Here is a 27,631-nt window from a genome sequence, read left to right as displayed (position 1 = left end):
CATGGGGGAAGGGGTGTCCACCCTATCCAGCTCCGCGGGCCCGAGAAGGGGCACATGGCTTCATAGCGGTTCGGGGCTGGACGGGACCTTGTAGATCATCGGGTCCAGCCCCCTGCACTAGGCAGGAAAAGACAACTGGAGCCCAGCGAGGTGACTGCCCAGTCTCCTTGTGAAGATTTCCAGGGTAGGTGACTGCACAGGGTTTGTCTGCAGGACAGACCCCCCCTCCTCCCCATGCCAGAACCAGTGCATGCCCTGAACCGGCCCCGTCCTACCACCAGCCCCAGAGAGGTTTGGAGCCAGATGAGTTTGATACCCCTGGTCTATGCCCTGTCTTGCAGTCTGTGCCTGGGGCTGGTCCAGGGCCCATAGGGCAGGCTCCATGGTAGGGCTCTGCAGGCTGGATCTGACCCAGGGCCTGCATATTTGACACCAGAGACATGGGGTGGAAAATTTTCCAGTGCTTTATTTTTTCCATGGGAGATTTTCCATTTCTAAAAATTCATTGTTTTGCAAAATTCAGTAGTAACAATAAATAGATGCCAATACAATATTAGGCAAGCTTGGCAGTTTCAAAGTTGTAATTAATGCTTTTCAGGTGATTATCCCTAGGAAGTGTATGAGAGAGTACATACATGTTTTACTGATTTATAAACAAGAGGGTAAATACACTCACAGAATAATCCAAACCAAAAATCAAGTTATGAATTCACCTAATTGGCTGTGCAGGTCAAATCAAAACCAAATGAACACACCACTAATCTCATGGCCAGCCTGTTCTATGCTGCAAAACCTGTGGCCACAGTGGGTCCTACAGCTAAGGGGCTCCCTGCATCTGGCTGCTCAATACCATCCACCCCGCCCCCCCCCCCCCTCCCCCGCCCTGTTGCCGACACTGCCACCACTGCCGCTGGCTTCATGTCCAGCTGCTTGCCACCCTCCCCCACTGCTGCCGCCACCAGCTTCTTCAAGTCAGGGCCCCCCAAAACTATTTGTTGCAGGGAGCCCCCAAAAATTGCGGGCCGGTCCTGGCTAAGTTTGTTTCAATTTCTCAAAATCTCTTGCTTCTGGAGAATCAGTCAGAAGTGCAATTAATGAAGAAGATGCAGTGTGATGATAAGGTGCCCTTGCCCATAGACTCATTGGTAAAACCATCCTTTAGTGAACGAGAATGTGGTTCAAGTAGTTCTGAATCAGGTTTGTCTCAATCTGATTCTGAAATGAAACTAATAAGTAGTACAAGTGATTCTCCAGATAGTGACAGTGAAACTGGAGGTGCCGCAATGACCTCAGTGGAAGAGAGTTAGACGCTGTTGAAGTAGATGAGTGGGCAACCATGGCATATCATGCACAGTTCTTTGGGTGTGCTAAAATTAGTGTTGACAGTCTTCAGTGCCTTTGTTTTTTTTCTTAAGTTTAAACAAACAGTGTAAGGGAAGTACACACTATTGTGCATTGTCCTTACATTTTTACAAGTATTCCAATAAAAATTATTTATTTCCACATAAAGCTTTGAATTTGTTAAAATATAACATTTAAACCACATTAAGTGTGCTGTACTTAATTTTTTTCCCAATCATATATTTCAGTTCAAATACTTCTGGCTATTGGGACATAAAATTAACATGGGGGAACTTTTTTAGGTTTGTTTACTAAATATAAGTCAAATAGACGTGCTAAATCAGATCATGCTCTATTTAGGGCATTCCAGAAAATTTTCCAATTCAAAATGTTCTGGAAAACCCACATCTCTGTTTGACACCCTTGCTATATGCTAATACAACATTAATGTGTGTGGTATTTATGACACCATTGTGCAGAACGAATGCATCACCACACAATTGCATTACATATCATACAACCTAAAAATTGTGCAAGAAACTAGAAGATGATAAAACAGTCTATTGTTTCTGTTATCCTGCTCCCTCCCATGCCCACTTTTCTGTCCATCTGTCTGTCTGATGTATATGACCATTTAGACTGTAATCCTTTTGAGCAGGGATATGTGTTTTCATTAGCATGCTGGTGTCACAGCCATGATGAAGATTTTTTGTTTTGCTGCAAGGCAAGTCAGATAAAAAATGTTAAGGTTGCAAAACCAGGCATACAGAAATTAAGAAATACAAATATTAAAGCTGACTGTGCATTATTTAATGGCATGTTCACATGCTGTTCTGTAAAAGGATCCCACATCTGTCAGTGCATAAGATGAATGATACTTGCTGATGGAGCAGCCATCCAATTTTTGTTTTATTTTCACTGTTCTGTGTGTATGGCTTTTGGCCTTATTTATTGCATACTATTCAAATCCTTCTCATAAGAATGCAATATTCTGAAAGATAAGCTAATAAAATATGATCTAATGAAGCTACCATTAAGTGGGTACATAACTGATTGGACTGGCAGCCATCAATAGCTCAATGTCAAACTAGAAAGAGGTAGTAATAAAGAGGGATTCCCAGAGGGTCTTTCCTGAGTCTAGTTCTCTTCAGTATCCTTATTTTCAGTTGACATCACTTTAGAAGACAGGAATAGGATTCAAAAGGATCTTGATAAATTAAAAAAAAAAGTAATGTTAAATAAGGCAAACTTCAAAATACTTGGGAAAGGAACAGTGAAATGCACAAATACAAAATGGGGAACGTATGGGTGAGCACAATACTGCAGAAGAGGATTTCTGGAGTTTATAAGGCTGATTGTGACTCAGCAAGGTGATATTGTTACAAACAAACAAAAATTGTAATGCATATTGATACAAATTTAAAACCCTTAAATTATTGCAGATTTTTTAAATTTCTAATTTTTTTTTCAGCCTGACAAACACAAGGGCAACACAATGAGTAGAGGTAAAGGAAGCTTTTGTCACCCTGTCATGACACAAAAAAATCTCTTCCTCTGCTCCAGTGCTCAGAGAACTGCACAACTTTACTTCTATGCCCCAATATGAAGGTATATGACACACAGAGAGAACCTCTGTCCTAGGAGTCCTTTCTTTATAATATTATTTGGTACTAACTTTCCCTAGTGCAAGGTTACCTGTCAATGGGAACATTTTTTCCCAGTATGCCTTTTAAAACTGGTCTTTTCATCTCTATGGTTACCATTTTGCAGCTACTTGCTGCTGTTTCTTGTCCTTGAGCTAATAAATCCTCTTAGTTTCTCTGGTATTTTTGTCTAGTTACCCCCTCTTGCTTGTGAGAAGTTGGCATAATGATAAGTTAAAATTTAGTAACTTTGACAAGATAAAGCAGGTGAAGACCTAGTAAGAGTAAGAAGGAAATATCAAGGACAGGGGAGGGAAAATAACTGCTCTGGCACCCCAGCTTTATTCTAAAAACAGCTTTGGAGGAAAAACATCAGTTTAGAATCCTTTTAAAAGCAGGGAGGAATGGACCCTGGTGGATTTCCACACGTGGCCAGTGAGGCACTCCACGGCAAAGGCACAATTGCCTGCTCAACTCAGGTGTGGTAATGAGAACTTCAAAAGTCAGTTGCTGAGAGCATGTGGGTATCCGTCAGAAGCTGGCTTGAGGTGATCTGCAGTACAATCTTGGCTCATCAGGGGCTTGTGTTGTGTATCTTTATATAGTCTGGATTCTACAAATAGCTACTTGTGCAATTCATTTTTTATATATGAGTGGGCCCCAGCCAGTTGCATAAAATTTTGCAGGATAGGGACCCAAGAGAAACATATTTTAAGTGAAAAATTACTGTGCTTTGCAGTTTGCTTAGCTCTAGCACACATGAGATGACACTGCTAAACTGGTGGTAGCATAGAGAATGAAGCATTCCTAAAGGGGAGATTTTGCAAGTGAAATGGCAGTACTGCATTAAAGTAGTTTAGGACTCTCCTGCTTTTTTACAAATAGAATTTAACTGATTCCTGTCATCCACCCTAATGTCTAGCTGTTTACTCTAGTCATTTATGCTAATTGCTGGGCTATAAAGGGCAGCCTGAGTTTGGGGAAGAGTCTATGAAATAGCAAGATGACCTTTAGCTTTAGGTGAAGGATCTGTGGAGTGAGACCAGCTGGAAGGTGGAAAAATTGAGCAAAAGCCTCTCTAGTTGCAGACAGAGGACCACAGGAGCAGAAAAGACCTGCATAAGGTTTATGCAGTAGACCTGAGTGGGTTGGGAAGGAACTTCTCTGAACCAATCTTTTGTCCAGACACTTTTCTGGTTATAACCACACCATACCATTGCTGTACACCATACAATTTCTTTCTGTGTTGTATTTCACAACATAGAGTGACTCAGAAATAAGGATCATCAGATAATTCCTGCAATATTTTGTATCTAAATGCAACTCTGCAACTATCAAACGTGACTCAAAAGCAGAGTGGTATCTGCACTGACTGCAGCATTTTTCTTAGAGAGATCACCGCTTTATACTTGATTCATGGCATGTAGATACAGTGGAGCCTAGTTATATTTTGCAGCCGGCAACGGTGCTGAAGCACTTATTATATACCCTCCCAGCTCTTATGCATACATCCATAAGCAAGTAAAACCTGAGCTGACAGGCTCTTTTGGAGGTATGGAACCAAGCTAATGTATAACTGCTGTGCTCCCTAGCAAGTTATTTTGCTATTGTGCTGTGCTTGAGTCCAAATAGTCCTTCACTGTCATTCCCAGGTTTTTCTAACCCTTGGATCCATCATGTCACTTTCCGCTTCCCTATTTTGCATCATGTGCTATCAGCGGATTCATAAGTATTTGTTTGGCATTTTAACCCTTCATTTCCCATCCAGCTTGCTTCAGTTTCTATATTGCTTGGTCCAGCCCTGAAAACGACGAGGTGCTTTGCATGCAGAAAGCTGCTAACTGGCTGGTGTGATTCTGGAAAATCACTGGTCCAAATATTCCAAATAATAGAATTTCACCCACGGTTATCCAGATGAGCTGATTTTAAAAGCCTAGTAGAGACAGGTGTCAAATCAACTACCATGCAGTGCAAGGAGCAAATCAAACACCTCAAGAAGAAACAGAAGCATTCAAGGGCAGGAAGGGTAGATTGTTGTTGAAGCTTAGCCCAGCAGGAGTTAATGGTTGCCTTAATTTTCATCCCCTCCTGGAAGCTGAGACTTGAATGTTTTTCCATAGTAAAGATGCTCCAGTTGGTCTGTAAGATCCCAGACAAAATCAAATACAAAGTAAGTGTTAAATACAATCAGATTGTTTATTTTTAGACCCAGCAAGCTGTCACATCTATGTTCCATAAGCCTGGGGAATAGATTTTCCAAAGCAACCTGACTTTGGGTGTCTAGCTTGAGATAGCCATCACAGCTTCATGCCTGCTGCAGTCTATAGTGCTCAATACTTCTAAAACACCCTGGTGCAAGTTGGTCACAAAACCAGAGGCCACTTTTTCAAACTAAACCTCATGCTGTTGCACAGGCCCTGCTCCCCACCCGTCTTACTTATGCAACCTTATCATTGGCCCCTGTAATGAGTACAGGCTTAGACCCTGTGAGCAAGGCAGACAGAGACATGCTTTGCTTGAGGGTGCACAAAGGTGGGGCAGTGGCATAGTACTACCCACCTGTCCAGGGTGTCCCCACATCCATGCCTCCATCCCCAGTGGCTGCTGTTGGAGGTGGGCATGCAGATGGACGGGACAATTAAACCTTGGCATTGGGGGAACAATGTGCGTTGTTCACTCATAGATCTGTGTCCATTCTACAGTGGGTTCCTGTGAGCTCCCCTGCACTTAACAGGTCTTTAAGTTATCTGCTGACACCTCATTCCTGCAGGGCCACTCACAGGTTAACAGGAAACAGAACAGTCCCAAAGGTAGCTTTTTTTTTTTTTTTTTACAGTCGGGCTGATTACTTCACCCCCCTGCCACGCTGGTGTCCACTAGTATTGATTGCTTGTTGAAGGGACGGTGATGGTGCATTGAGTCCTGTTTAGGTTCCACAGAGATGAGCAAACACCAGAGGGTGGTCATCATGGGATGTCAAGGGCTAGCGGGGGGTGAGGAAGTTGCTGGAAAAAATGTCCCTCTTCTGTTCCGTTTAGGGGTTGGGTCAGGGTCAGTTGGGGGGGGGGGGGGCATGGTCCTCTTCCTGCAATCTCTTGAACATGTATCAACAACCTTTGCAGCACCAGGACATTGGCCACCATAGTCGATCTGCTTTACCTGTGGCAGATTAAGATGATATGCCCTGTGTTGCATCAGGGTTGATGGTAGTTTTACAAAGAGATTAGATTATAGGTTTGTATGAGATGGTTGGATGGAGATGATCCTGCCTTAGGCAGGGGGCTGGACTAGGTGACCTCTGGAAGTAAGTCCCTTCTACCCTACTTCTCAGTGATTCTATGATTTGTTTTGCCCTGCATCCCTGGTTCTCGCCTGCAGGAGAAGGAGGTTTAAAAGAACTGTCCAGTGTCACCACAGGCTTTTTATGGAGCAGTGCACTGTCTTCTAGTGGTGACAGCATTGAGGATAGGCTTGGAGGGGGAGGGCATTGTAGGCATGGATGCTTGTAGTGTTCTCGCCTTTATGCTATGAGTTTCAAAGCATGCCTTCAGCCAGTATGTTGCAATGTTGGGGGAGCAAGGACTCTCCCGAGGGTGAGGGAGAGAAGCCCAAACTATGCACTAGGCTAGAGTCTCATTCATGACTGTTTTGATCTCTTGCAAGTCATGGGGAGCAAGATACTCATACCGCTCTCTCAAGTAGCTGTTGAATGTGAACCTCACATTCAAAGGGATGCTTGTTATCTCTGCAGACCGGTCATAGCTTGCTTGCCTCTTCCACCTCTGGAAGTCACCTAAAAGCACCATCTCCTCCAGAAGGAGGAGAGCATAAGTAGAGGGTCTGCATCCTGCCTCAGTGAACATCTCCTTTCTCCACTGTTCGGTCACTGTAATGCCTCGAGTAGGTGCTGTGAGTAAAACACCGCCCCCTAGGTCGGGGTCCCCCCACTTGCCTGCCACGACTTGTTGGTGTATGAAGAGAAGGTTCAGCGGTGTTCTCTTCCCCTATAGGCCCGAAGACAGGGTACTCACAAGTGTGCTGCGGTGTTCCTTAGGGCTCTGCCTCCCCTACACCCTGTCCACTCAGATATTCCGCTTGTTGCCCCGACGATCTACGTTGGCCCCTTAACTATGGGGTCCGGCGTTGGCTTCAGTAGTCCGGCCCATCACTGGGATGTTGATAAGGGACAATCTTGGGGATTGTCCCTTATCAGAGGTAGGGATTGGAAACTGGCTAATGTAGTCCCAATTTTTAATAAAGGGAGGGAGGACCCAAGTAACTATAGGCCTGTAAGCCTCACCTCGGTGCTCGGGAAGATCTTGGATAGAATCATCAAGGAGCACATCTATGGGGGACCAGCAGGGGAGATCATGCTCAGGGGATTAGCATGGGTTCATCAAAGGTAGGTCCTGCCTGACCAACCTGATTGCCTTTTATGACCAAGTAACTACATCCTTGGATGATGGTGTCGCCATGGACGTAGTCTTTCTAGACTTTAAGAAGGCCTTTGACACTATCTCTCACCCCATCCTCATCAATAAATTAAGCGACTGTGGCATTGATGCCTACACAGTTGGATGGGTAAAAAATTAGCTGATGGGGCGCACCCTGAGAGTAGTGGTGGACAGATCATACTTAAACTGGCAAGATGTGAGCAGTGAGGTTCCCCAGGGCTCGGTCCTAGGGCCCACACTGTTTAACATCTTCATCAGCGACTTGGACAAGGGGGTGGAAAGCATCCTGTCCAAATTTGCTGATGACACTAAGATGTGGGGCGAGGTGGACACACTTGAAGGGAGGGAGAGGTTGCAACTAGATTTAGACAGACTACAAAAGTGGGCAGATGAGAATAGGATGGGGTTCAATGTAGACAAATGCAGGGTGCTGCACCTTGGGAGAAGGAATCCACAGCATACATACAGGCTGGGGAGTTCCCCTCTTGAAAGCACAGAGGCGGAAAGGGATCTTGGAGTCATTATTGACTCCAAGATGAACATGAGCCACCAATGCCAGACCGCAGCCAGCAAGGCCAGCCATACCTTGTCATGCATCCAAAGGTGCATCTCAAGCCGGTCCAAAGAGGTGATACTCCCCCTCTATGCGACTTTGGTCAGGCCGCAGTTGGAGTACTGAGGTCCAGTACTGGGCGCCGCACTTCAAAAGGGATGTGGCCAACCTGGAGAGGGTTCAGAGAAGGGCCACCCGCGTGGTGAGAGGGCAGCAGGACAGGCCCTATGAGGAGAGACTGAAGGACCTGAACCTGTTCAGCCTCAGCAAGAGGAGGCTGAGGGGGGACCTGGTGGCTGTCTACAAGCTCATCAGGGGGGATCAACAGCAAATAGGCAGAGCTCTTTTCTCCCCAGCACCACCTGGGGTGATGAGGAACAATGGTCATAAGCTGATGGAGAATAGGTTTAGGTTAGAGATCAGAAGGTAATATTTTACAGTTAGGGTGGCCAAAATCTGGAACCAGCTTCCCAGGGAAGTGGTCTTTGCCCCTACCTTGGGCATATTCAAGAGGAGGTTGGGTGATCACCTGTCTGGGGTCTTGTGAACCCAGCATTCATTCCTGCCTGTGGCAGGGGGTCAGGCTAGATGATCTGTTCAGGTCCCTCCTGACCCTAGCTACTATGAAACTATGATAAGCCTGGAGCCTCACTCCCTGGTCTCAAGGGTCTGAGCCACAGGCATCTGGCATCCTCCACCAAAAGGGAGGCCTCTGGAATGATTTAATGCTGAGGGGCTGAGGATTGCCCATCCCCAGCCTGATGCCAGACACTGCTCCCTCTCCTTTGCTGTGGGGCAGTGTCTTCTGTGATGCCACAGCCAGCACCCGCCCAGCCAGCGTGTTCCCAGCTGACTTCCTTTTCTCCCCTGCCAGCTTCTGGCGAGGTTTTTAAATTTCCTGCGGTGGCAATGTCAGCTGCTGCAATCAGCTGGGTGCCGCCTCGCCTGGGAAGCAGCTGTTTGAAGAACCGGTCGCATGGCTCCTGCGCTGCCCCAGCCCATCCAGACAGTAAGTTTCCTGGGGTGCTCTCTCTCCCTCCGGGAACACCAAGGTTTGTCCCCAGTGTCCTCTGCGACTGTGGGGGCTTCTCGCCGCTTCAGTCACCTTTACCAGAGTCACATCAGGGAAAAGGGGGGGCATCCTGCAATGATAGGACAGAAGCTCTAGGGATTCGATTTCATCTGCCATGTTGGTAAAGCTGCAGTCCCCATACCTGCTGAGACACCATACCCCTAGCTGAGACATTAGGGTCTGGACAGTGAAACATGTCTGTTAGTACCTCACTTGGGAAAAAACACTGTCCCCCTAAACTTTAAGCTCCAAAGCATGCATCCGGGGGACAGACCCTGGGAATGATAAGGGAGAAGGTTGGGGGAAGACTTCAGGTAGATAAGATGGGAAAGGGAGGTAAAAACAATGTTTGGATCAAAAAAATTCCTTTGGAAAAGGAGATAAACTTACAGACCGAATTTAAATACACAGAGAAGGCACTAACTAATCAGGTAAAAACTTAAAATACAAAAAACTAATTCAACAGGTAGCAGCTTATACTATTCCTGTGATGTCTAATAAACTCCTGAATGTCAAGTTGCAGCACAAGGGCAAATTTATAATGCAGTAATTCGAAAGCATCTCTCCGACAAGGAAAATCATTCTGCCTTGCCTCTATCCCTAATCACATCTCATAACACAGAGGTTTCTCATCTGTGAGCAGAATAAAGGCTATTAATATTACAGTAAAAGACTCAGTAGACAGTGTTGTGCAGTGCAAGGGAAAAGGCTTATGTGCTGTCCTCAAATACAGCACATTAAGGAAGAAAATAGGCACTACAAAGAACAATGAGAAGGATCCAGAGTGGAAATTGTGATCATCGGCAGCCTCAAAAGAGGAAACAACTGAATGGATACTGCTGACTGAGCTCCATTCTGAAGCCTAGAGAAGTCCCTTCAGGTCCAGATCAAGGTACATGGTGTAGGGAGAAGCTTTCCAGTTCCTGTCCTGTGGAGTAATTGAATGTTGTCAGCCTCTACTGAATCAGTAAAGAGCTGCAAAGCAAGTTACCTGTAAACTGTGATGGAGTGATTTATCCACAGGTACAGGAAAAGAAGAATTTTTTCTGAGGAAACAGGACATATTACCTCAGTCATCCATCTTTCTCCATCGTCTCTGCTGAGAATACACACAGTGGTGTCAATCATAATTCAGTTTTAAGAGTAGACCTCTGGCAACTGGACAGAAATGTCTATGTTAGTTTTGCATGGGCCCCTGAGCAGGTATGAAACCAAAGGACTTGGGGAGGCTTCTTAGGGCCGCAGTTCACTGGAAAGGCGAGCTGTGGGGCAGAGGCAGTGCCTAATCCAAAATGTTATGAGTTTGCTAGTCCTGCAACAAGGCACTTGGGGTGACCCAGGAAGCATTTTCTGTCTTCAGTCCAGCATAATTGGTTTCATTCCCAAGCTCCATTACAATTTATCACTAATAACTTTCATGGGTTATGACTCAATACTTCAGTTTATAGTAGGGATTTCCAAAAAAGCTTCAGTGCCTCCCTCTGGGACCAGGAGCTTCTTTCACTAAAGAATCAACCTCAGCCTCCTCAGACAAGATTTGGCCTGTCCCAGCCAGGGACTCCCCCCAGTCAGCAATCTGCAAGGTGGGGGAGGGGGGTCTGATGCACACAGAGGTGCTGAAGGGCTCAGAGCAACCACCTTGGTTCTCAACCTCTCCAGACTCAAGATGCCCTCCATAACTTCCTGTGAATGGAGCAGTGCCCATTGCAAAAGCAAATGCGTGACAGCGCTCTCCTCGCAGAGGAGCAGGCCGCGAGAGGCACCGTCAGGCAGGGGCAGCCCTAGCCTGCCTTCTGCTTAGCACCTCGCTCCTCTCCTCACACTACCCGCAGGTTCCCTGAAGTAGCTCAAGGCGGCTCGGCCTGCCCCGGGCCCCTGCTGCGGACCCGAGGGGCTCTGGCAGACAGTGCCTGGGCCGAGGGTACAAGCAGCACGACTGGGCTTGGGGTCGGCCGGACGGGATACATGACCAGGCCCGAAGCCGGCAGCTAACACCACGACTCTAATAATAGAACACCCGGCGGAGCGTTCCTTAAGTACGGCTAGTGCCGGGCCCCGCTCAGGGATTGGCCAGCCGGTTTAGGCCGCGGCCGCCATTGGACGGCCCGCTCAAGCTGTTGCGCGCCCATTGGTCAGGCCTCCCGGGGCAGAGGGTTATAAACGTGAGGGCCGGCAGAGGTGTCACGTGGGAGTGTCTGAGCTCTCTTCTGTGCTTCAGGTTACGCTGCTTTCGGCCCCATTGTTGCTTCATTGGCTAGCGTGGCCGGGAGCGCCTCTCCTGATTGGCGGGGCAGGGGGAAGTAGGTGGGGCTCGCAGCGTCCTGCAGACGCCATAGAGTGAGGAGCGGGAGCTGCGCCGCTGCGGGCGGCAGCCGCCAGGTGAGCGGGGTGGGGTCGCCCCGAGGTTCGCATGTCTGTTTCTTTCCACGTGGCTCCAGGGGCCGTGGGCGGGTTGTCGGTGGAGGGGCGCAGCCTGCGGAGGAGGGGGTGTCCGTGAAGGCCAGCCCCTGAGAGGGGGGCTCTGGCCACCCAGAGCTGTGTCCGCCCCCGCACGCTTGGAAGCAGGGCCCCGGCCCCAGAAAAAAAGCGAAGGGTTGAGGAAGATGCACCTTCTGGGCTTGTGGCGTTGGAGGGGCACAAGCTTTTGCGAGCCCCAGCTTGCTTCACTTGCGGCTGCGGGACAGAGAGGAAGCCAGCCTTCCTCCCGGCGTCCTTGTCCACTGTGAGCCCCTGGGCTGGCTGCATCGGGTGGCTGCAGGTGCTGTTCTCTCCTCCCTGCCGGGTTCCTGAAATGCTCTGGCTGCTCTCCACCATGTATGTGCCTCTATAGCTGTGTAAGACACATGTCTCTCAACATCTTCTTGTACATGATGTCATAGTGGACATGGGATTCTCCTTGCCTGGCAGAGCATCCCCAGTGTTGTGGGCCCTGGGAAAATACAAGGAAGTGCAGAAGTCTCTTCCCCATAGCAGTGATGGCCTTAGGGTTGTTGGGGCTCTGGGCAAGAGTCATTTGGGGCCCCTTAAAGGCTTAATTTTTGATGACCTATAAGCAAGTTGGACACTTTCAATTGCAACTGAACTTTGCCCTGTTCCTGAAATGGCAATAAAAGTATCTTACTACAATACTAATAATAAATATTTAGTGTAACTTATTTTTATAAAGTGTGGGGCTACAGGTGGTCGCCTGGTTTGCCCTCCCCTAAGGTTGCTGCTGCCCTCAGCTTCTTATAGTTTTGCATGTGTTGAGTCCTCTCTCACCGTTGACTTCCTTGTTTGCAAACAAAGCCTATGTTTGGTATCTGATAGTGTTCCTGTAAGGAAAAGGCAGTGCCACTTGGGCTAGGCAGCAGGGCTGTAGCTAATAACACTGGTACTGGCTCTCTTGCAAGGCTTTGGGCATATGCTTAGTCTACACTTCCATTCTCTTTTTTTTTTTTTTTTTTTTTTTCTTTGGGTGGAGAGAGTCGGGGGAGAATGGGAGGAAGAGATTAGCTATTTTTGCACCATGACAGCTGCTTGCCTGTTTAGCACTGAGGTTGCTTGCTCAACTCTGGAAACATGAAGTGGATACTCCACACACTGAGTAGTGTCAGAATTAACTGTAAATGGGAGAAAGTGTTACTTAGTAACTTCTTGGGTTTGATTTGCCTTAAGGTATAGTTCCCAGAAACACTTTGGGGGGTGGGGAGGGGAGGCAAATGACCAGCTCTGCAAGGATTGCAAGACTGCTGTGCTTGGGTCATGGGGATTTTGTGATGGCTTTCAAACACTTCAGTGCTATACTCTATCTACTTTGGGACATGTAGCCAGTGCAAACCATGCTGTGGTATTGGCAGTTCTGGAATAGATGAGCTTGCAGTACTTTAAAAGCTTTTGATGGTGACTGTCAGTTGTCACTAGAAGCCTTTAAAATGATGGGAGCTACATGGATCTGGGGATACAAAAATTATACCATGAACAGGGTTGCATCCTTTAGGAGTGTTTATAGTGGGAGTTGACCGATGCTATGCAGTGAAACATTAGTTAAGTGCTTACTGCTTGCAATGTGAGCAGTGGACAGTAAACTGGGTACTAGCATTGCCTTATGCAGTTAAGCAAATAGGATGTTAACCTGGTATACATGTAAGTGGGGTATACTCTGTGCTTTAGAAATACTGCTGGTTCCTAACTAGTGAAACTGTTAATGCTGTTAGTTGTCACACCAAGCTGCTTTGCCCAACTTAGTGGTTTTTCACTTCTCATTAAACTCTCAGTGTTTGATTTAGCACTCAAACTAGTTCAGTTACTTTTGGTCTTGATTGCTTTAAAACAGCTGGTAACAGTTGTCTGAATAAGTAAATATGAGGAAACATGGCTCACAGGACCCCAAACTTCTAGGGGAGAAAAGGAGGGGACTCTTGCATGTTTCAGTGATCACTGAAAGTATGGTGATGGTGTTCTAAAGCAGTGGTTCTCAACTTTTTTTGGACCAGGACCCATTTGTGAACATACAATGGCCAGTCCCAACCCAGGGTCCCTCACTCCTGCTCCCCACCCACAAACCACCAGTGTGTAGTCAGGGAGCGGGTGTTTGGGGGGAGGGGGGCAAGCAGCCCCTTGCAGGCTGGAACTCGTGTCAGCCTCCAAGGGAAGTCACGATTTCCCACTTCTGTCTCCTTTTAGGGAGAATCCATTTTTAAAGTTTGTTCACAACTCTCATATTCTTGTGACCCATGGGTTGAGAAATGCTGTTCTAAAGAACCTTCTGAAAAGGTGTATTTAAATAAGATTATAGCTTACTCTTTGCAGTGTAAAGAAGGCTACCAAGCTTTTTTGCATGCTTGTGTGATTCATAGATTCATAGATGCTAGGGTCGGAAGGGACCTCAATAGATCGAGTTCGACCCCCTGCACAGGCAGGAAAGAGTGCTGGGTCTAGATGACCCCAGCTAGATGCCTATCTAACCTCCTCTTGAAGACCCCCAGGGTAGGGGAGAGCACCACCTCTCTTGGGAGCCCATTCCAGACTTTGGCTACTCTAACTGTGAAGAAATTCTTCCTAATGTCTAGTCTAAATCTGCGCTCTACTAGCTTGTGGCCATTATTTCTTGTAACCCCTGGGGGCGCCTTGGTGAACAAAACCTCACCAATTCCCTTCTGTGCCCCCGTGATGAACTTATAGGCAGCCACATGGTCGCCTCTCAACCTTCTCTTGCGGAGGCTGAAGAGGTCCAGGTGCCCCAGTCTCTCCTCATAGGGCTTGGCCTGCAAGCCCTTAACCATACGAGTGGCCCTTCTCTGGACCCTCTCCAGGTTATCCGCATCCCTCTTGAAGTGCGGCGCCCAAAACTGCACACAGTATTCCAACTGCGGTCTGACCAGCGCCCGATAGAGGGAAAGTATCACCTCCTTGGATCTGTTCGTCATGCATCTGCTGATCCACGATAAAGTGCCAGTGATTGACAAAGGGGATCTTAAATAAGTATGTCTCTTTTTTTTTTTTTTGCAGACATTGCTACAATGGGGAACATCTTTGAAAAATTGTTCAAAAACCTCTTTGGAAAGAAAGAAATGCGAATTCTAATGGTAGGCTTGGATGCAGCAGGGAAAACTACCATCCTTTACAAGCTTAAGCTGGGGGAGATTGTGACCACTATTCCAACAATAGGTAGGTTTTACAAATGAAGAAGGAACTGTCTTACTGATTTGGTTCACAGTGGACTCTAATGCTAGCTCTAATTTCCCTGCTATATGTTCACAGCTCATGCTAGTGCCAGTGATTGTGAGTGGAGGAGCCTGGTCTGGGAATAGAATTTTAACTTTATTTTACATACTGATACTAAAATGATTAGTGACCACTTCATTCTAATGCAAAATATTAATAGTGGTGGGTTTTGACTGATGGGGGTTTGACACGGTGAAATGTAAGTCACTTAAGGCCAGTGTTTTTTATGAATTGGGGAAACCTGAGTTAAGCTAGTTCTTCTACTCCTGAACTAACTATAAAGATCTTCAAGTGGAAAGGTTGAGTTACTGCCTTGAATCTGCAAGCTAGAGGTGAAGAGCATAATATTTCAACAGTAAAGTGCTAATAATAAGAGCTGGGTTTGAGTGTTCATGTGGCCAGGTAAAACACGTTCCTTAGCACAGCTATAAACAGGGCATCACTGTAGATCTAAGCATGCAACTATTTCAATTAAGATACTGGTAAATGGGTCTAGATCCAATGCAATAGGGTTATTCTGAAGGCCTCTACTATGGCAGAAAGTGTTTTATCTGCTAGAATGCCCATTAGAGCTTTTAAGTTACCACTCATACATCAGTAACAAAACTGTTGTGCTTCCTAATTCCATCCCAAAAGGCTTTTACTTAATGTTTGAAATGCTGAGGGGATACAGCAGGTGTGGGCCAGATACGGCCCACCAGGCCATTCTATCCAGCCTGTGGGGCCCCTAAAAATTTAGAAGATTAATGTTCATCTGACCCTGGCTGCCTGTCATGCAGCCCTCAGTGGCTTGCCAAAACTAAGTGGCCCTCCACCTGAAATAATTGCCTGCCCCTGGGATACAGCAAAGCTGTTACTTTCTCAAGTCTTCCTCAGGTGATACTGGAGGCTTAATCAGTGTCTGTAATCCAAGTACCTTTTCTCAGAACTAGGATACTCTATTATACTGTGCATGCAGAAACCTCTGATTTATTTTTTCCTAAAAGCCTTTACACTAAACATTGCATGGAGCTCCTGGCTTGTTTGATACAAGTGCTTCAAATTTTAACACGGAACCAAATATTGGAGGTTCTTCAAAATGTGTTTAATGCTAAACACTCTATTTTGCCTGTTTACAAACTTTGTGAACTTAGTTGCCCAGAAAACTTAGTGCTGGGCTGATGCAATTCTTTCATTTCTGCAGTTCCTCTTATCTGAGGAGCTTCAGACTAATACAGACTGCTTCATCTGCAAAGTGCTTGTTAGGCAGAACACTGCAACCTTTCAAAAGTACAAAGCAGCAATACTGTTCTGTGTAGAACAGTAAACTACTGGTGAAGATGCAGGCATTGTTGAGCGATTCTCCGGCCAGTGTTGGGTAGCCTGAACCACATAATCTGATGTTTGCTGACCTAAAGGAGTTACGAAACCTAGAATACCAGACTTATAATTAAACTGCAGAAAATATTAATAAATAGCATATACTAACTTAATTCTGATGTAGCTAAGATTCCTTCCTAACCACTTTGGTTTGTTCATATAATCTGCCTCTGTCTATTCAACATATGGTTCAGTTAAGTGATGGTGCTGTAGAAAGTGGATGGGGGCAGAGGGAAAGAGCATGTTCTTCTACAGCATAAAGTTGTCCTTTTTGTGCTGTGAACTTCTATTCCCCTCTTTCACTTCCCCACCTTCCCAGCTAAAAACAGGCAGGCTTGGCTTGGATTAGCACCTAAACAGGAAACAATTTGAGACTATTCTTGAGTGCTGCAGGAGTTGATCTTCCCTTAGCATCTGTGTAGAACCATCACTCCCCAAATAGTAGGGAGCATTACAGCAGTTCCAGTCTGCTGTGTTAAATAGTCCAGAGTGGCTGTGACTTGCTGCAGATCCACAATACCACTGAAAGGGCATTGGGTATGAACTTCAGAGTTGGGCCAAATTCCAAACTGGAAAGATTGTTCGTTATACTTTAAATTTCAGTTCCAATAGTACATGTATGTCCTTATCTATAACTGAGTATAGCTGCATATGACTAAACTATCATATTCCACTTAAATAATTGTATTTGAATAAAGAGTGCTGCCTCCTTCTCAAGTTTAACACTTTTTAAAAGGTCTCTTTCTGTCTTGGATTAAGGGTAAGCAAGGGAAAACATGTAGTCTACTCTATTAGATGGTGGGTGGCCCTGGTGACTAGTTACATATACTCAGCTTGCTAACACTTTTGTTTCAGGTTTCAATGTCGAGACAGTTGAATACAAAAATATAAGTTTCACAGTCTGGGATGTTGGTGGCCAGGACAAAATCAGACCGCTCTGGCGCCACTACTTCCAGAACACTCAAGGTAAGCACTTGCTTCCCTGGTTGTGTACATGCTCCTTCAGGTAGGCAAATGCCCTATATAAATATTGTTTACCTTTAGTACGTATCCTTATTTTGCGACATAATCTGACTGAGCATTCTGTGGAAGATAAGTAGAGTAGTCTGTGGAAAGATCATTGAGCATCCATCTGATGGCAGGACCTCTCTGGTTTTGCTTTTCAGTGCTTCTGATTTACAGTCTCACTGAGGCTTGTCACTGCATTGGCATCCTCCAGTAAGACTTGGCCCTTCTTCTGTAGCAGGAGCTGTGGCACAGCTAGTGTCCACGGGTTAATGTCCATTGTAGGATCACTTGAGATGCTTGGCCAGTGAGCTGTACTACAGACCATTGTGCTAGTGCAGGAACACATGCCTGACACCATAATGTTGTTACTGCTCTGAACTTGTGCATCTCAAATGTGAAGAGGTCCAGGAACCCTGCTGCTTCCACAACTAGACCTGTGCAAACCAAGCTTCTTTGAAGGTACTGAGGTGCTTTGTAGAAAGGAAGTATGTGTATTCTTTTTGCATGTGGTCACAGTGATGGCAGAGCAGTAGAATACAAAGGCCAGTGGTGACCTAGACTGAGGGAGCAAGCCAATATGAGGGGAGACAGCTGGCAAACCAGTTGCCTCAATCAGGCAGGGTGTGCACGCCTGAAAGCCATGCTTGAAAGCATTAAAAAATTGCCCTTGACTTTGTCTGGGGCCTGATATGTCCTGACAGCAGCTGTTTTATGTTGAAAGGTTTAATAGTTTGTTTACAGCTTGCTCTTTTTTGTGTGTGTTTTTGGGACATCTTGATTTTTTTTGCATGAGCTAACAAGTTGTGTTCATGGCCTAAAAGTTCAGTGTATGCTCCATACAGCAGAATGGTCTGCTAGAGGCTACAAGACATTTTGTCCCACTGTCAACTTGACACTTCCAAATTCTGGAAACGTGGTAGGTAAAGTGGTTTATTGTAGCCATCAAGGCTATTGGGAAAGGATAGATGCAAAAGATATCATTAATATGGCAATGGGGGAAAAACTCTGGATGCTTTGGACACACCTGTTGTCTAAATGCTACACTCTGGCTTGGCAGAGGACAGCAGGACATGCAGGAAGCAGACTATATAGAATGGTATGGGGGGGATCTAGAGTTATTTGATGGCTCAGTGAAGAACAAAGTACAGTATGGAGAATGACTGACTAGTTCCTACAAGTTACTAGACCAGGATGGCCAAAATATGGCTTGCCCAGGGGTTTTTATCTGGCCTGCAGTAGGTCCCTTGGCCCAGGCACAGGGGGCAGCCCAGGCTGTGGCACATGTGGCCAGTCCTGCTGCCCTCTGCATGTAGCTTGCCAGGGGTGGTACAGTGGCTAAACTCCACTTCCCAGCAGCTCCCAGAACAGCAGCTCACTGCCTGGCTGCTGCCAGTCCACTCCATTCCCACTGCTGGGGTAGGTGGGGTCTCCACAAAGACTAGCCTAGGACCCCTATGGGCAGGGCATGGTTGGCTGGTTGTATGGAATGGGGCCATGAGTAAGTAGGGAGTAGCAGCCAGGGCTAGGATCTCAGGGCAATAACAGCATGGGGCTGGGGCCTGGATCACAAGGTGGTGATTGGGGCTGGGGCTAGGATCGTGGGGCCAAAAGTGGCCCCTCATTCCCCTGCAGCATCTCACTAAAACTGCTTAAGTAGCACTCCAGCCCAAATAATTGTCCATCTCTTTACCAGGCTGAGATAAAGAGTGTGTACCATCTTAATGTTCATTTTTGTTTGTATGCTTATTTTGACATAAACTTGGGTGGTTTGCCTTATGAAAGGTCGAGTAATTGTCTTGGTTACGTGTCCAAAGCTTAATGTGTCCTTCTCATTCCTTCTGCTGAAGTAGATCAAAATGATCCAATTATTGCTGAACACTGATGACTCATGTCCTCTGACTTCCTAACTAGGCTTAATCTTTGTTGTGGACAGCAATGACAGGGAGAGGGTAAATGAAGCACGAGAAGAACTCACCAGAATGTTAGCAGAAGATGAGTTGCGGGATGCTGTGTTACTAGTGTTTGTCAACAAGCAGGTAAGGTACCATCTTGTCTTGGCCTCTTCCAGGCTCTTATGGACCTTGCTATCTGAACTTAACCAGTCAAAGCTTTCCAGATAGCCAGTTAACTGGCTATGGATAGACTTTTTTTTTTTTCTTCTTGAAGTTAACATAGTTGACAATTTGAAGCCAGTGCTATACTAAGCTCGTCATAGGGACTGCCCTATTGTTAAGTACTACCCAGAGACAGTGGGCAAGCCCCCCCCCCCCCAGTTGCACATGTTTCAGGAGGATACAGCTTTGTAAGGCATCCTAGGAAGAGTGCTTCTGGGGTGGAGCAAGTAAAATGTCCTAAACTTTCTCCTCGTGGTCAGGTTGGATAAATTGACTTTGTATCAGAGCTGGTAAAATTTTATAGTTTCTCTTGCAAAGTTGACCTAATGTCAGTCTGCACTGTTGCTGAATGCAGCTGTCTGGATTCTTTTAGGTATCTTTTTCTAATATGCTTGTAAACTGTGCCAGCTTTTAGTATTTTGCCTGAAAGACTTGCTCGTTCTTCTGCTCCTCCCTCCCCTCCCACTATTTCTCTTGCAATGGACAGGTTGGTGAATACTATGTGCTTTGCCACAGTAAACTTTAAATACAAACATGCATCCAAATATGGATTTCTAGACCACTTTAAAAGAACTCCAACTTATTTATTATAACTATGCTACTCTCCCTTTCATTTAAAAGCTTTCAGGGATAACTGAAAGTTGTTAAGCTTTAGACACAGTTACTAGTTCAACTATAGCCTCTATTGACTTTCTTATCTCTTGTGGTCCCTGAACAGTTCTGCATTGCAGCTTTTCCTCTAGTGGCTTCCTCAGCACTTCTACTGGGTTGGAGATCTCTGTAGCTTGACATGGGACAGTCTCCTATTGAAATGTTCTTGCCTGTTTCACTTTAAAAGACTAATTGTGTCCCTTGTTACAAGACTGTCTGATTTGACTTTCCCCACAGGATCTTCCCAATGCTATGAATGCTGCAGAGATCACAGACAAACTTGGCTTGCATTCCCTTCGTCAGAGAAACTGGTACATCCAAGCAACGTGTGCCACCAGCGGAGATGGGCTTTATGAGGGTTTGGATTGGCTGTCCAACCAGCTTAAAAACCAGAAATGATCCCTTTGTGGCATATCTTAGCAAAGTGAGCCCTGCTCTGCTGTTTTGCAAGAGTGCATGTATGGGTGTGTGCATGGATCTGAAAATGGGAGCAGCTTTTCTCACACTGTGCCTTAAACATGCTATAAAACGAAACCAACTGTATTGTATTTTAAACACTACCTTCCATAGCAATGTAGCATTCTTCCACCAGCAAGGGAAAACTTGAAGGATATCATGGTACTTGATCAGAAAAAAGAACCTGGTCAGTTGGAGGGGGGAAAAACCTCTTGTGTAAAATCTGAATTCTAGTTTAATAGTGTTTTGTGTTAAGTCTTCTACACCTCCTCTGTGTAGCCTGTTTTGTAGCACAATTTGATTCCTTTCATTCACTTTTGAGGAGAAACATAGCTTTTAATAGTCCTGACTAACGTCATAGAACCGTATAAACCAGCATGCTACTTGCTACTGCACACCCTGAGCAAAAGTATTCTTGTAGTGTAAGATGTTTCCTGTTGAGGTTGATCATCAGTTGAGACCATTTTATGTTCTCTAGTGGAGTTGGTCTAACCTGTTCTCCCATATATAACATACCTCATTGTCAATGTTGTTAGGGGTTGTTTGGACCAAGGCTTCATCAACCCCATTCACAGATTATCTTTCTGTAGCTAATCCATTTGCCATCCCAGTAGAAAAGTCAGCTGGGCAATGAGCACTTTAAAGGGGCTGCTGTAAGATGGCCAGAGTGAAGCTTGAAAAAAGAAGAGCCAAGTGACTGGTGTAATTTCAGTATTTTAATCACTAGCCTTGAAATGGACGTCCAAAAGCATTGCCTCCCACTCTCTTTATACAAGTATCCCAGACTAGCAGGATATTCACTACTTAAAGATGATTTTATCTTGCACAAGTTGTTTGTTTGTTTGTTTATGATCATCCAAAATTTATTCTGGGGAACCTTATTAATTTGTCTGCATTTCAGCCTTTTGGTATCAAGGGGGAGAGGTGAAGCAACTTTGGGGATTAGGACAGATAGATTAGCTGCACCTGGTAGGCAGATCCATGTGGACACTAACACTGCAGTTCTCATTACTGGAATCCATTCACTGTTGTCAAACTGCATGCATTTTGCCAAGTTCTTCAGTCCTGTGTCTGACAACTTCTCTCTTGACCTTCTTTTAGTTGGTTCATCTCACCTGAAATTTCTACTTAGTGTGTCTGTTCCACATGGACCCAATGTGGAAGAAAAGGCTAGTGAGCTTTGTGCAATGATGCTTTGCACAAACATTGAACACAATGTGAAGTTTAATGTTTTGCCTCTTAAAGGTTTATTTTTAATACTTGTGACCACTTGGGGAGGGGGAAACTTCATTTAAAAAGAATCATAAATTGTGTCTCAAAATTTAAGCTTTAAACATATGAATCCAGAGTGGGGAGGAATGTAAAGCATGAATCTAATAAAAGCCAAATCCTGTATCTGAATTCTTTTTAACAATGTTGTGCACTTCAGAGATGCTACTATAATAAAGAAAATCTATCTTGAAATGAGAAATTATTTTGTTGCGGATAGACCAAGATCAGTGCAACCTATTATTCTCCAGCCACTTCACTGGTGTCTCTAGTGTGAACTTCAGTGGTATAGCATCTGTACTAATCAAGGGATTCCTACTCTCTCCTGGACCTAATTCAAGATTGTTTGAATTTTGATATGGGTTTGCCCTGGCAACAGGAACACTGTTTGTTCTAGCAGTACTGGAATAGAAATAGCAATGGAATAACTGTTGGTTTGCACATGTGGTGGCATCTTTTGTGAGTCACAAGGTGCCAAGGGAGAGCTGGCTCTGGAGAGAAGGCACCAAGCCTCAACCCAGGAGCTGCAGGCTTTCCTAGAAGAAGGTTCTCTGAAAAAGAAGCAACATGGATTTGAGAGAGTTATGCATGTGGTGGTTGTTTTGGTTCCTCTTCTCCACTAGAAAACTTGTTGCCACAAACTTGTTTCATGGGTGTTACCCATTGTAACATGGATCCTTGTGATGGCATGCTGTTTGGTATTTTGTAGTGAAGCATATTAACTTTGTGTATTTCTCCCTCTTGTATAGACAAGCCTTTAAAGTATCAGCTGCTTCCCACAGATGCATAAAGAAGCTACTCTATTCCTCTTCCACAAGAGGAAGTCCAGATCCAAGCAAATTGAGAGGAAGGGGGTCCCCCTAACACAAGAAGTGACTCCTTTTTCTTTTTTCCATGCCCATTCTTTACATAAGCTTTGCATTGCTGGAGCTGGTTCCTTCTTGGTTGCATTTCTTTGGCACCATCTAGTGTGTTTGGGGGTGGGGAGATGTCAAAGTAGTCATCTGAGGCAAGGATTTTGTAGGGTAATATCTCTTACTACTTTAGGTCACCTGTTTTGTTAAAGAAGCTAATCTAACCCTTCTACCTATTTAGTTGGTCTGTATTTCTTTTTCCTCCTCCCCCCCCCCCCCCCCCAAAACAAACAAGTCCTATGCTATTCATACCTTTTGCATAATTCCTGGACCATTATGGCTGTGTTGCTCTACTCTACCACTAAAAAATAACTGTCATCTAATGGAAAGAAGTTTTTTGTAATTCATAATGGTTTCAAATTTGTGACACAATCCCCCTTGTAGTACTGAACTGCTACGAGATAGTCGTCTGCTGCTGCTGGTTAACGGAGTTGTACCTTGAGTTCAAGTGGGAGTAGTTACTAGTGAAACTTAGTACAGCCATGACTGAACACAGATCATACTCATTGCTGTTCATTTGACTGGTGTTTATCTACACTACAAAATACTGTGCAATGTGGGAATACCCAGGCTAGCTTGGGTACTAGATGCATTTAGCTGCTCCTAGTGTGGAACTCTGCACAAGTTAATTTTCCTTGCTGCTTAGGTTAGACATGCTCAAGAAAAAAGTAGTTGCCCTCTGTCTCTAAGAAAATGCTGAAGATGCCTTATAGAAACATGCATATTTCTTATGTACCCAAGAACTAATGCTGCAACTTTTGGTTTTGTGGGTTTTATGATTTTGTGTTGTGTTTTTGTTTGTTTGTTCCTAAACACAAAACAAACAAAAAAAAACAAAAAACCCAGAAGGAGTTAACCTTGATACAAAAAGTGGCTATGTGGCTCAAACAGAAGATTGTCTGACTACTGCAGCACAAATAATTTAATATCTAAAGCCAGGAATTAAGTTTGCATGGTGCTAGCACCATACATACAATGCAACATTGCAAATATATTGGTGCAGGCAATAAACCTTAATGGCACTGTTTTGCAGAAACCTGGCTGCATCTACACAAGAGCCTGACTGTGCAGTAACTTGTTGCTACTGTGCAGTACATAGTAATGAGCTACTGTGCAGTCAGCTTCACCTGAAAGCTGTTTGGCAATGCTACTGCCCAGTAACTCCTCTGGTTACTGTGTAGTCACTTGTTTACATCAAACTTGATGAGAGCTGAACACTTCAGGGATGCCCATATGAAGTAGCTGATGTAGGCTTTCTCTTTTTTCACAGAACAGTACACTTGACTCACAGTAAGTTTAGAATATTCAAGTAGAGTCAAACAGCTGTAAAAACATTTGTTTTCAAGTGATGGCTTACATTCTTGGAGGGATTAGATGTGTCTATTTGGGAAGAATGTTGAGATGACCGTCCAACTAATTTTTACCTTCTTGGATCCCCAGGAAAAGTGTATTGTCTAGTGGCAAAAAAAAGCTGAATTTAGAAAGAAGAGTACAGTTGTGAGAGGATGGATCATTTGTTTGTAGTGGTACTTTTATTGTAAAGCAGCAACTCACTGTAGTAAGCTCACAGAACCTAAGGAGCAGATGATGCTTCTGTCAATTGGTTTCGAATTGTAGAGTAAACCTCAGAAACAGGAACTCAGCAATTAAAAGGTCTGAAGGAATCAATTGTAGACAGATACCTGAATAGGCAAAAAATCAGTTTGCCTTAATCCTGACTTGCTTTTTTTTTTTTTTTGCTGTTGGTTTTTTGTTTGTTTTTTAATATTAAAAACCTTGCTTTTTAAAATGGCTACATCTTAAATTTAGGTATAAATGAAAGGGACTGCAGTAGGAGTACTTATGTATCTGCATTCTGCAAAAGGCAGTTCCAGTCTTTTATTATTTATAGACACTGTTAATCCTCCATGCTTGTCTACATTACAAGCCTTATGTCAACAGAGGTTCTGCAGACACAGCTACCATCACAGGAAAACTGCTAGAGTACATACACACCTATAGAACTTCTGATGGCTCCATGCAGCGCCACTACAGCAGCTGTGTACCCTGAGAACACCAGCTATTAAAGGGGCCTCAGCTGCTAGCAGAAAGCTTGGTCACACCTACTTGTGCTTCCTGGTAGCTTTCCAGGAGTGGCAGAAGCCTTCTGTCGTTCTCAAAGCAAGTGTCACTCTACAAGTAGACAAAGTATTCTGCTACCACAGGGAAGCTTTGAGTGTGGACTTGATCAGTTTTGCTGGAAAAACCTCAACGGTGTCGTCGTATCAGTTCTATGTAGCAATAAACTGATTGTATTTAGTAATTGCAAACACAGGATTGGTTGAAACTGCATAGCATGGAGTAATGTAATGGGTCAGCATAGAAATGGTAATGTTCACACTAACAAAACATACTGAGCAGTATGTTCAGCATCAACACATAGTCCAACAAGTATAAATTAATCTGCATGCAGTTGCATTCACTACAGGAGCATGTGATTGATTATATTAATTGTACAATGTAGAAGTTTCCATGACATTAGGCTCAACTGTGTCATGAGAGGCACTGGCTGCTGCTAAGACCAGAGACTCATAAGAAATCAGATCTCCCCATGCTGATCTCAAACAAGACTGACAGCATCCCAGACCAGTGAGGAAAAACAAAATGTTTTCACAATTCTTTAGTCTTCCAACACTCTCTGAACAGCAGCAGAAACTCATGAAAGTACTTCCCATAGAGCACAGTGGAAACTGAGAACCTGCAAACTTGTTTGGGATACGGTATACAAGATGGCTTCTGAAGTTCTCAGCTGTGTTGAAAGAATACATCAGGACTAATTTGATGCAAATCATCTTGAAACAGATTAGCTCTTGTCTCACATTTGCATTGCAAGAGTAAATTAGAGACATGGAGTCAACACTGAAAAAGGTTGCATAAACAATTTTAATAGCCTTTCATATTCAAAAGATCAAAACCATGATCTTTTCATTGTGTTCCTTGACCTACCTAAATCTCTTGACACTGCAAATTGTGAGGAACCCTGGAAACGTATTTATACCTTTGAGTACTGCACAAAATTAATTTTTGTTGCATGATCTGTTCATGGTGGGGTGATGACCTGAGTAGCAGAAAACAAGTTTTCTGACCTATTTCCAGTCATGAATGGCACAAACAATGTTAGATGCTCCCATTCACTTTTCCATCCTGTCCTTACCTGTGCTGGTGTGGCATTTTGTGACATTGCCAGAGGATTACTTTTTTAGTTGGGAAGTTGCTGAATCTGCAGTGTTTCTATGCTTGCAAAAGAGTGGTAAATGTGTTCATTGGAAAGCTTTTTTTTGTTGTTAGCTGGTAAGCACATTCACTCAAGTCACTCTCATTCAATCAATCACTTTGCTTGTGTAGCCAAGCACTGTTTGTTTTGTGATCAGTCTAAAGAAAACTGAAGTACTGCACACATCTGTTTATTACAATTAACAACACTTCTTGATTCCAGGAGAGGTTTTAATACATAGGGAGCATGGTGTAACAATATACTATAAATGATGAAGAGATGAGATATCCACTCATCCCACTGATGAAGAGATGAGATATCCATAGTCAAAGCCAGCTCTGCCTTTGGAATATTGACACACCACCTTTAGACAAGGAGCAGCATTAAACTAATGAATAGTGGATGGTCATGCTCCTTTATGGTTGTGACATGGACTAGAAATTGCTACTGTGTTGGAAGGCTTGCTGAATTCCATATGTGCTGCCTTCAATCTATCTGCAAGATGAAATGGTAAAGCAAGATTCTCAACACCAAAGTCCTTAATTGTGGTAATTTTTATAGCATTGACAGCATGCTTAAGAAAGTTGAGCTGTGATGGTCTAGATACAGATCTTTCACTCTCATTGCTGACCTGAAGATATCTAAGGCCTTATTTTATGGCAAAGCATCTGATGAAGTGAGCTCAGGCTCATGAAAGCTTATGAATCTCTGATTTAGTTAGCCTGTAAGGTACATCTCTGCCCTGCCTTCCAACTAAAGACACTCATTCCAATGGTAATCAGTACAAATGGTATAAAATGTACTCTGACAGTCGACTTGAAAGTACATGAAAGTCCATCCTCTGCTTTCTCCTTCACCAAAGAAAATACTGAATAGCAAAGGGAACTTTAACTGAGAGGAGAAAAGCAGAACAAGAACAGATGCTTAGAAACTGAAGCCAGACATTCAAATTATATATTTCGCATTCTACATGTATATTTTTAAGAGTGACGGTCATTAATCACTGGAACAAACTACTGAAGGAAGTTGTGGATTTTCTGTCCATCAATATCTTCAGATCAAGAACTGTCTTTCTGGAACACATGCTTTAATTAAATGTTTTATTGGGCTCAAAGAGGATAAACTGGATGTAATCAAAGGACATGTAATACTCCTAAAGTCAGATGGTCTGTTGTCCTTAATGCTTCTGACCCTAAACTCCGAATCTCTGACTGTCTAACCTTGCATTTGGTGCTATTAAAGTGTATGTTGTTTAAATTAACCCATGTACACAGGTGAGCTAAATTAATCTGTATAATTAAGTACTTGTCCTTTAATACAAACACTTGTCCTTTATTGAAAACACTTCAGCAGGAAAAACAGATATTTACCCTGGAATTTCCCATAGCCTGATGGCTAGGGCGCACTCTTAGGTTTATGGGAGCCTTCTATTGAAGTTTCTCTTTGAATTACTTGGGGTACAGACTTGAAAATAGGTGTGTCATGTCCCAGGTGCCCTGACCACAAGGATTTTAAGTATAATGGGGCAGGCTGGTCTTACTCAGAGACTGTTGAGCTGGCCTGAGGTGTTTAACTCCAAGAGAGAGCTAAGCTTGGCGAATCCCAAGAACAGACGGGCACCTCCATTCAGTTCCTTCGAGTTAAGTCTCAGACTACCTTTAAGCCATGAGACCGGTGTTGCCACGTGTGTCAGATAACAGTTTTGTCATAATAGTCCTGGTTTAAATAATATTGTGCCTTTTTCCCCTGTGTACAAACTAGTTATAGAAGGGGTTGATTATGTTTGGATGTAGAGCTGGGGAGACCTATTAAAAGGTAATGGGCCATCTAGCAACAAA

The 27,631-nt window shown here is 44.3% G+C and overlaps 1 protein-coding gene across 2 annotated transcripts; it reads left to right on the top strand.

Moving 5' to 3' along the window:
- The first annotated feature begins 2 nt into the window (after window positions 1-2).
- On the top strand, window positions 3-21,828 carry LOC102563474 (ADP-ribosylation factor 2). Of its 2 annotated transcripts, none has more exons than XM_059727069.1 (5): window positions 3-184; window positions 14,554-14,712; window positions 16,984-17,094; window positions 19,048-19,172; window positions 20,139-21,828. In XM_059727069.1, exons 2-5 carry the CDS (start codon window positions 14,565-14,567, stop codon window positions 20,298-20,300), a joined length of 546 nt encoding a protein of 181 aa, XP_059583052.1. In that variant the 5' UTR covers window positions 3-184; window positions 14,554-14,564; the 3' UTR covers window positions 20,301-21,828. The 2 variants fall into 2 exon arrangements, with proteins under 2 accessions (XP_059583052.1, XP_006260457.1); XM_006260395.4 differs by lacking the exon at window positions 3-184 and adding an exon at window positions 11,253-11,442.
- Window positions 21,829-27,631: the final 5,803 nt, after the last annotated feature.

The sequence above is a fragment of the Alligator mississippiensis genome, chromosome 4, assembly GCF_030867095.1.
Source record: "Alligator mississippiensis isolate rAllMis1 chromosome 4, rAllMis1, whole genome shotgun sequence".
NCBI lineage: Eukaryota > Metazoa > Chordata > Crocodylia > Alligatoridae > Alligator > Alligator mississippiensis.
This window is presented reverse-complemented; position numbering and strand designations above follow the sequence as displayed.